The 10,905-nt window shown below is 43.1% G+C and overlaps 1 protein-coding gene across 1 annotated transcript; it reads left to right on the plus strand.

The window, feature by feature from the left end:
• Positions 1 to 1,485: 1,485 nt before the first annotated feature.
• Positions 1,486 to 4,020, plus strand: LOC126994987 (piggyBac transposable element-derived protein 3-like). Its single transcript, XM_050854263.1, has 2 exons — positions 1,486 to 1,708; positions 2,094 to 4,020. Exon 2 carries the CDS (start codon positions 2,123 to 2,125, stop codon positions 3,815 to 3,817), a length of 1,695 nt encoding a protein of 564 aa, XP_050710220.1. The 5' UTR covers positions 1,486 to 1,708; positions 2,094 to 2,122; the 3' UTR covers positions 3,818 to 4,020.
• The last annotated feature ends 6,885 nt before the right edge of the window (positions 4,021 to 10,905 follow it).

Genomic DNA, 10,905 nt, shown 5'->3' on the forward strand with positions numbered 1-10,905 from the left:
CAGGGCGAGGCAAGGGTGATGGTGTAGGCAGGGCAATGGGGGAGGGAGGGGAGGGGGGAGAAAAAACTGAGTACTGGGAGAGTTGTCGACCAAATACCCTTTAGTACATGGTTGACTGAACTGAACTGAATATATCACGGTGCAGGGACTGCTCTTATAAATGCATGATAAATATTTACCATCATATATAGGTATCATAATATTGATTTACCCATTACCTTATTTACATTAATGATATAAACAGATTTATTGTTATTGTAATATTTCCACAGGAGTGTTGGAGGCAGCGATGTGCCCAATGATACTGCTCATCAAACTCTTAAGTCTCTGCTTGTTTTGGTGAGTGTTATGTAGGATGGAGTGAGTGTGTGTGTGTGTGTGTGTGTGTGTGTGTGTGTGTGTGTGTGTGTGTATTTACCTAGTTGTAGTTTTACAGGGCCTGGGCTTTATGTTCGTGTGGTCCCGTCTCCGTATCTGCATTTGTCCAACTTTTCCTTAATGCTTTGCACACTCCTCGCCGATACTACATCCTCACTTAGTCTGTTCCAAACCTCTATATTTCTTTGTGGGAAGCTATATTTTTTTATGTCTTAACCCTTTGTCGCTATTGTGGCCCTATCGGGCCACATAAGTCACGTGTGTTTTCGCGCCTATATAATGACGTCATGATGACGAAACACGCGTCTCTTTGGCTCAGCCAATAGAGGAGAATCTCGTCATCATAATTCGACCAATCACAGACCACCAGCCTGGCCGGGCTACAAGCGACGCTTCCACAAAGCCGGCAGTGTTCTGCAGACCTCCGTCGTCTTCACAAGTGGACCCAGTTGCTCCTACTCTCGCCGCCCTCACGCCCAAAATAATGAACGTAAGTAAATACCATTCACATATAGTACATTTGAATAAATTATCTCTTGAAAGAATATGGTTTCAAGTTATTGACATTATGGAAAGTTAGTGTAAAACTTACGTGAAAAAGTCTGTATCCCGATCGGTCCACAAAACCGAGTCGCCGACAACCATGTGTGGCCCTATCGGTCCACACTGATCGAGTTCCTCATAACCATATGTGGCCCGATAGGGCCACACTGGCCGCTTCTGGACATGATTTTTCGTATATACAAAATATAAGAAAAATCTGTAATTTTGCTTTTTAATACCTAATATAATGTCCAAAGTGACCATAATATATTTCCAACCCTATATATATATATATATATATATATATATATATATATATATATATATATATATATATATATATATATATATATATATATATATATATATATATATATATTTATATTGGGAACAATTTGTGTTAATTTGTGTGCGCCTTTTTTTTATAAGGTGTGTATTTTATATGAATATTATGTATTTTATGTATTATAGCAATTAGAGATGACAAAAAGCCTCAAGGGCCAATCGAGGTCATCCTGGGACATATGTATTATGTATTTATATTATGTATTTTTGGTTTATTTGAAGACAAAAGTGGTTAAAGAGGTCATTTTAATTAACAAATATTCTCCATTGTTGCAGTTTCCTAGCTCTGGTTTTTATCGGAAGGCCACCGACCCTAGGAGATGGGTTGCTCCTCCTGTAGCGGAAGATAGTGATTTGGAGGTAGAGGCTGAGAGTGATGTGGATGATAGTGACCTGGACCCTGATTATGTTGTAGAGGAAAACATAACACCTACAACTTCAGGTGAGAATAAAATAAATCTTTATTTACTTAACCCTCGGAACCAGGATGCCATTCTGGTGTAAAAATATTATTATACTCTAGATAAATGATAGAGGATGACCATAAGATTTAATAAAATTGTCTAATAATAGCAATAATATTATTAGTAAAAATGTACCCCAATTCCGAGGGTTAAATTCAGTTATGCTAGATAACTACAGTATACATTCTATGAGTATATATATATATATATATATATATATATATATATATATATATATATATATATATATATATATATATATATATATATATATATATATATATATAAAGAAATTAGCTTTATTTAATTAAGCCAGCTTTATTTTATCTCTGTTCATGTTACTAATTTATACACATTCCGCAGGACATGTGACTAGGATCAGGCCTGAAGAAATGCCTCTTGATGATGATGCAGGTGAGGATGATGAGGATGAGACGGTCTTGGGGGACACTCCACCACCCACCAAGAAGGTGAAGAAGGCCAAGGACCAGCCATCAAGGGTATGGAAGAAAGAAGACATCGGACACACTCCTTTACCCGAGTATAACCATCCGGTGCCTGATTTCCTCCTGAAGCCCTATGAGTTTTTCCTCCAGATGCTGACCATGGAGATACTTGAAGACATTGTGTACCAGACGAACCTGTATGCACGGCAGAAGGATGTCAGTACCGCTTTCTCCCTTGACATCCAGGACCTGATGGTGTTTTTGGGCATTATCCTCTACATGGGGGTAGTCCACATTCCTTCCCTGGATGACTATTGGGCAGTCAACACCCGCATCCCACAGGTGACCGACTACATGTCCGCAAAGCGATTTAAACAACTCAGATCCACCATTCACTTCAACAACAACGATTATGCCAAGGCTTCCACAGACCGCTTCTACAAGATACGGCCTCTCTTCACAGGAATAACAAAACAATTTCTGCGGGTCAAGGAAACTCCCCATCAGTCGATTGATGAAGTGATGGTGGCATACAAGGGCACAATGGCAGGGAATCTTCGCCAGTACATCGCAAACAAACCGGACAAGTTCGGCTACAAGTTATTCTGCCGTGCGAGTATCGATGGTTTCATCCACGATGTCCTAATGTATCAGGGACAAACGACCTTCAGCAGCCACCCTGTAGACCTGAATGAGGAGGAGGAAGAACAGCTACTGAGCCACAGGATTGTGATTGTCCTTGCCAAGACCATCAAAGACCCCGCTAATTCCGCCATCTATGCGGACAACTACTTCACGAGCATCCAACTGGTTGAGTTCCTGAAAGACAAGCTCCAATGCCGCTATGTGGGGACTGCCAGACCCAACCGCATTGGAAATCCACCACTGATGTCTAGGAAGGAAATGGAGAAGAAGACCACTCCCAGGGGGAAGCACGATTATGTCTCCTGCAACGGGGTCCTTGCTATGTGTTGGAAGGACAACAAACCAGTCACTATCCTCTCTTCTGATGCCGGGGTTCTTCCACTCTCCAAGGCCAAAAGGTGGGACAAGGAATCCAAGAAAAAGGTCGACATCCCATGCCCAGCGGTCATCAAGGAGTATAATGGTAAAATGGGGGGCATTGATAAGTCCGACATGCTCACCCATCTCTACAAATCTCCGATGAAGGCTAGGCGGTATTATCTCAGGCTGTTCGGGTACATCTTGGATCTCTGCACCACTAATGCCTGGATCCTGTACAAGAGGGATTCCAAAGCCCTGTCAGAGAAGCCCATGCCCCTCAAAAACTTCCGCCTGGAGATCAGTGCCTTTGCCCGTGGCTACAAAACCAGACCTGCCAGGTGCCTCCGCGATACCCCTGAGAGTTTTGTCCGGCCAAAGAAGGGACAAAAATCCCACCGCCCAGCAGACAACCTTCGCTATGACTACTCCAAATTCCACTGCCCAGTGTTTGTCAAGCAACGGATGACTTGCAAACACTGCTCAACTCACAAGGAGATGCACCGGTCTAGGTGGGTGTGCAAAGTGTGTCAGGTTGCCCTTTGCCACAGCGAAACTCGGAACTGTTTCGAGGAGTTCCACATACCCCCGGCTTCCAACTCGCCCTCCACATCCACCTCATCTAATAATGATATGTAATAATTATCTATTCTAATTTCTATGTCTAAACTGGTCTAATAAAACAAATTCGTACCATTTCTCGGTCATGAAGTAAAGTAAATGGTAGGAAATTAGGTCAGAATAACTCACACTTTATTGCAGGAGGCATAATAATGATATGTAATAATTTTTTCTTCTAATTTCTATGTCTAAAACTTATTTAATAAAATTTTTGAAAGTCATTAGATTTTCAATTTCATTTACCAGAAGTAGGCAAGGTAGCCCTATAGGGCCACATATAATCATGAGGAGGCCTGTCAGTGTAGCCCAATAGGGATACATATGGTAATGAGGAAACCTGGCAATGTAGCCCGATAGGGCTAGGTATGGTTATGAGGAGCTCGGCCGAGGGGCCCGGTCGGGCTACATTTTTAGCACTTGAATGAGCGAGCAATATTGATTGAATCAAAATATTTTCACGAATGAAAGTGTCTTATATAAGGTTGGTTTATAACATACTAAGAGGGTTTTTTTTATATCTATGCTGGTTATATGAGTGACCGTTAAAGGGTTAAGCATCTTCCCTTCCTCAATTTTTTACTATGTTCTCCTGTGTTCCTGGTGGTAATTCCTTCTTTTAGTAGTAACTCCTCGTTATCTACTTCTTCCATTTTGCTCAATAATTTATATATTTGTATTAGGTCTCCCCTTTTTCTTCTTTGTCCTAGTGTTGGTAAGTCCATTTCCTTAAGTCTTTCCTCATATGTCAATCCCTCCAGCTCTGGAACCATTTTTGTTGCCATCCTTTGTATTCTTTCTAGTTTCTTTGTGTTTCTTCTTATGGGGAGACCACACTGCCTCCCCATATTCCAACTTTGGTCTGATCATAGTGGTAATTAATTTTTTCATCATATCCTTATCCATGTAGTGGAATGCTATTCCTAGATTTCTCACCATGTTATACGTATCACCGAATATTCGATTAACATGACTCAATGGCTGTTTATTATGTGTGTGTGTGAGTGTATATGTGTTAGTGTGTGTATTTGCTCAATCTATATTTGTCCAGCTTTTCCTTCATCTTATGGACACTGCCTGCTTCAACAATGTCATTGCTAAGTCCATTCCATGTATCCGCTCTCCTGTGTGGAAAACTGTACTTCTTTGTCTTTCAAACAAGTCCCTTTTCTCAGTTTCTTGCTGTGTCCTCTTAGTTGCCTCCCCCTTCATCATTTCTATCCAACACGTTCATTCCACTTGTATTCCTGCACAGTGCTATCAGGTCTCCTCTTTCTCTTCTTTCTTCCAGTGTTGGTAAGGCCAGTTCCTCTAATCTAGTCTCGTATGGCAGGTTTGATAGTTCTGGTACCATCTTAGTTTCAATCTTTTGGATCCTTTTGAGTGTCCTTGTACTGAAATAGTCTTACCTCGGCTTTCGAGTTTAGTTTGTGTTGGAATTTTGCTTGCACACCAAAACACTCGTAAACCAAAACTAATTTCCCCATTGAAATTAACCCCTTCCCAGCGGCAGGGCAGATGTAAGTACTACCAAAAAAAAAAAAAATAATCATCTCTGTATAGACGCTGTCGACTTTCATCCATACCTGTATATATACAGTCAGCGCCACTGAAATTGGCGTGAGCAGTTTTTTGCCACACGCCGTGGCATACACGTGAACAAAACAATAGAAAAATTGTATTTATGGGGTACTTACTCTACCTCTAGTACTTTGTCACGTATCCCTTCTTCTTCATGCAGCTCTGGAGACGTCGGGGAACGGAGAGGGCAAGGTTCTGGAGGAGGTTGGGGGACAGGTTTGCCCAGATGTCTTGCAGCTCGGCGATAAGATTTGGTATGCTTGAAGTGTTGCGACCCCGTAGGTGGGCTTTCATCAAAGCCCACAGGTTCTCGATGGGGTTAACCCCTTCAATACAATGACGCCTACGTAGGCGTCATGAAGCCCCAGTAGCATATACGATGACGCCTACGTAGGCGTCATATTTCTATTGTTTCTTCTTCTATTGAGTTGTCCCGTACTTTGTGTTGGTTACTAAGCAAAGACGCCGTATGCTGTCCTTGAAATCCTATTGCTCCTCCCACCATCCTTGTTCCCACCAATCACAAAAAATGAGCTACAGTATGCACCGCCTTCTTCCCGCCTTGTGATTAAAATTAGGAAGTCTCATTGTCTCTCTCTCTCTCTCTCTCTCTCTCTCTCTCTCTCTCTCTCTCTCTCTCTCTCTCTCTCTCTCTCTCTCAGACACCGAGGCGCCGACCAACGTTGCCAGATTGTCGTACTCGGCCTCCTGTCTGCCAATTTCCGACCCAAAAATCTGCCTCCTCGACCCCAATAATTGCCTTCATATACAGTTATCATTAGAATGGTTAATTATTGGTGTGTTTTGGCAATAGTTATGGCTCAGAAACCGGTAAATACGAGGCTACGAGTATGATAATCTGGCAACGGTGGCACCGACACCATCACGCCTCGCCCACCTCTCTCTCTCTCTCTCTCTCTCTCTCTCTCTCTCTCTCTCTCTCTCTCTCTCTCTCTCTCTCTCTCTCTCTCTCTCTCTCTCTCTCTCTCTCTCTCTCTCTCTCTCTGATAATTTCTCGACATTCTTCCTCCTCTACACAATCATCTGCTTTCTCTATTTCTTTCCCCCTTGCCCCTTTCTCCCCTTTCTTTATTTCGCTTTTTTTTTATTTTTTTATTTCACGTTGGCGCAATTTATATTATGCATAGCAGGTATATGTTGACTCGTCGTGTATGCTGCTTTGCAAATATGGGATACATGTAATGAGGGCTTTCAGCAGCATAATATATGGAGGCGACAAGCAGATACATGCCGGCTCAGGTTTCCCACGCACGTAGTCCACACCAACAAAGTCCAGCCAACCAACCACTAACTTGGACCTGTGAGCCGGTGCACCATCGTGCTGGAATACCTCACTCTGACACGAGTCGAAACAGTCCTCAAGGTGGTCACTAAGGAGCTCCAATTATCTCTCCTGATTCATTGTGACATTTTTGGGTAACACCACTAACTTGCCTATGCCATGGTACCCAAAAGCACCCCAAACCATGACATAGTCGGGGTGCTTGACCGTCCCTTCCGTGTACTTGGGCAGGCAGGGGTCTGTGCTGCGGCGATACCTCACCTTACCTCCGCGGTTGCTAGTGACAGTAAAAATAGCCTCATCCGACCACAACACTTTCCTCCACTTTTGAAGGTCCCAGGCCAGGTATTTCTTGCAAAAAATCTTCCGATTTTTCCTCTGCTGGTCAGTTATGACGGGCTTTGTGTCTTGTGGTAGAGGAAAGAGAGGTCGTCGTGCAGCCACCGCTGGATGGTTCTGACAGACACGTTCTGCAGCAGTGTCGGGTTCTTCTCCTATAATTCCTTGGCAGTAATGCGAGGTTCAAAGTCCACTTGACGCTGTAGAAGCTTCAGGGTCCTACGTGAAGCCTTACGGACACCCCCGGGCCTCTTCTTAGGAGGCTGTGGATCGGTGTCTCCCACCTCATGGCACCTCTTTGTCCACCGCTGGACGCTTTGCAGTGGAAGTCCGGTGATTGCTGAGATTTTCTTATTCTTCTTTTCTCCCTTCACCAGGGCACTGATGACTGCCAGTTGGTCCTTTTTCAGGTCCTTTCCTAAGCCCATTGTCCCACAGAAACCACAATTCCCACGCGTGGTCAAGGGCTAAAACAGTGTGGCGAGAGAGCAGAAAAAACCCAGATCTGCTCACACTGAAAGCGTGCGGGTGACTAACGCTCTCAAACCTCGTGATGTCATCAAGCACCTCTCCCGCCTACCACTAGTATTCACGCCAATTCTCCTGACGAATTTGAACCAAGGTGTAGAGGGTTGGTTTGTTCCACACCATTGAAATTGGCGCGACCACTTTTGCACCAATTTCAATGGCGCTGACTCTAGATTCCCTGCAAGTGGGCATTCCAGATTGACGTCTATGTATTGACTCTGCCACAAAACTGAACAAACATTTGAATCTATATATAGATGTTATTTAAGTTTGATTGGTTATATGCAGTGGTGGGCACCGATCACTTTTTTGCTGTTCCGATCCCCGATCATCCAATCAGTTTGAGCAACTGATCCGATTCCGATCATCCAATCATTTTTTTAAGTACTGCTGTTCCGATCACCACTTCCGATCATCCGATCATTAAAACTTATTATAATTACTATTATTTTTTTAAATAATAATTACAAGAACGTCTATATATTGATGCACCGACAAAAAGTCCCAATTTCGAAACATCTTTTGGATGTAAATCCCATTAACCCTTAGGGTACAGGTGGTGATGTATTTCTCTGGATGCTGTGCACAGGGAAAATTTAGACATTTAAAAGAGGTGGAAATGGTGTCTTTCTTCTTTGTAATATTTGCATATTCATCCAGTATATATGCTGGTGTGATAAAACTTATCTCTTAATAATAACAAAAAAAGTTATGACAGCCAAAAGTATTGCGCATTTTCTCGTGGCCGTGACGCGTTGCGTGGAAGCACCACACACACACACACACACACACACACACTCTCTCTCTCTCTCTCTCTCTCTCTCTCTCTCTCTCTCTCTCTCTCTCTCTCTCTCTCTCTCAATGTCACTATGTCAAGGTTCCAGAGTTGGGTGCTGTAATCGGAAGGGATAACAATAAACAAGATAAATGGTTAAACACCAGTTTACTTTAAATAAAGTAGAAACCCCAAAGCAAGCCTCACAAAACTGAAGTCTCCAACACGAAGGCTTCAGCACACCGGACTCAGCAATGATCCTTTGCACGGCTTCTTCCACTTCTGGGCGTCCCGTCCTCTGAGTGGCAATGACGAGGCAGCACAGCTTCGTCCTTGAAGTGGTGTAGTCGAGGGAGGCGCAGGAGGAGAAGGGGCGTCAGGTTCACGGCAGCAACGGGAGTCCAAGGCGTGGAGAGGAGAGAGGTAAGGCTCCCAGAACGAGCCCATGGTTTCTGAGTTAACCCGAGTGAGAGCAGGGCTGGAGGCAGAGTAGAATCAAGTGTTCAGAGTGAAGCCCAGCTGCTGTCTGACAGTGAAGGCGCTGGCAGCCCACCAAGCCGCCTCCCACAGAGGGTTGAGCAGCCTCGGTGGTTGGTCGACCAAGGCGTCAAATGGCTATAGGCAAACGAGCAGCGGGAGTGTAGCAGGTCGTTGCGGCGCCTTGGTAGTTGTACGGCTTCATGGCGAACAAGCAGCAGGAGTGTAGCAGCTCGAACGGCAAGATGCGGGCAGGCGGCAGAAGTGCCCCAGTCATTCGCCTGCTAAGTTGGTAGATGCCCTCACACACTACCATAGCAGTCATCAGAGTCACTGTCACCTTGATTCGCCCGCGCTCTACCTCCGCCCGGAGCAGAGGAACTGCTTGACGCGTCACGAGACATGACAGATGTATTCTGAACAAAAGTGGAAAATGATCTGTGACTTTCAGCAGGGCGCGCGCTGAGACGAATGAGTGTGTACGGATGCCAGATGCCTCCACCATTCTTCTGAGTCAAGAACTGGTTGTATATTTGAAGCGTAGGGAGTGTAGAGTGTGATGATTATATATGTGATCCCCGTACGGATGGGGCGTGTGGTAGCGCACTTATATATACAGTCGCCATAATGTAAGGGTTAATGGCTCCCAGACCTAAAAAAAAAATTGTTATATAAAAATCATTTTCTATGTTATTTTATACAGAATTAACCCATACTGTACCAGCTGATTTAAATATTTTTGGCTTGCCCAGTACCGGCTTTTATTTTATTTATTTATTTATTTATTTATTTATTTTTTTTTTTTTTATTATTTATTTATTTATTTTTTTATTTATTTATTTATTTATTTTATTTATTTTTATTTATTTATTTATTTTTTTTTATTTATTTTTTTTTTTTTTTTTTTTGCTTAAAATGTTCCATGTGATGGAAAAAGTGGAAAAAATAAGAAAAAAACATGTCATAGACCTACTTTTCGCAGGAGAACTCCATGAAGTGTTACCACGGTGTGGCTGGAAATGGCCCCTGTACATGATCAATGGTTTATGGAGGATTTGACAAGTGATGGAGGCCAGGTAGCCCATTTTTGTAGCACACAGGTGTAGAATACTCCAGAGAGCACCATTTCATGGGGTATAAGTGTGGGATTTTCAGAATTTTAGCTCTCGTACACATAATACCTTACACAAACAGTACTTTCTACAATCAAAAACATTTTACAGGTATGTGCACTTTGTTACTGATCTATTTTCTATAAACTAAATGATAAATGGATTGGTAATTGTTTCTCAACCTTCTCATAATATAACATACTTACAATATTCACTTTAATATCATTTAGAATTGCGTCAATATCGCATTCCACTATTTACGTGTGCATCTATATCGCAGTCCACACTATACCACACTAATACTTCATGAGAGTGTGGTATTTTCTGAAGCAGGGGTCAACACAGCCCCACATCACACTCAGGACAGTAGAACCTCGTGTTCTTTCTGTGGCGCCTCGGGTACATATGTGATGTTGGTTAAAAAGGCGGCTCAATAGAGCCTTATCCTCCTCATCTGGCATGTAATCCTTGTCCGAACCAGAGTCTGAGAGTGCGCCCATGTCTTCTTCAGACGAGGAGCCGTAGCTGTGGGTAAAGGCTTGGGATTCCTCCCCAGCTTGGGTAGTGTTGCCAATGCTTCAAATGCACTCGCTCAGTATTGCCATTGTTTGCAGCAGTCTCTGTAGCAAAAATGAACCCGCTACATTGACTGTAACAGTGTTTAGCAAGCTTGACGTGCATACGTGTCATCAGTTTTTCTTGCAACCATAGGCGCTTTCGCGTATACGCGCTGCTAGTACTGTACGGGTTAAAGTAGTTTTTATTAAAAAATAGCAATGATAAATAATATGAAACAAATCAATGTGTTACGGTTGTTAACCCTTTCAATACGATGACGCCTACGTAGGCGTCATGAAGCCCCAGTAGCATATACGATGACGCCTACGTAGGCGTCATATTTCTATTGTTTCTTCTTCTATTGAGTTGTCCCGTACTTTGTGTTGGTTACTAAGCAAAGACGCCGTATGCTGTCCTTGAAATCCTATTGCTCCTC

This window comes from Eriocheir sinensis, unplaced genomic scaffold, assembly GCF_024679095.1.
Source record: "Eriocheir sinensis breed Jianghai 21 unplaced genomic scaffold, ASM2467909v1 Scaffold945, whole genome shotgun sequence".
Lineage (NCBI taxonomy): Eukaryota > Metazoa > Arthropoda > Malacostraca > Decapoda > Varunidae > Eriocheir > Eriocheir sinensis.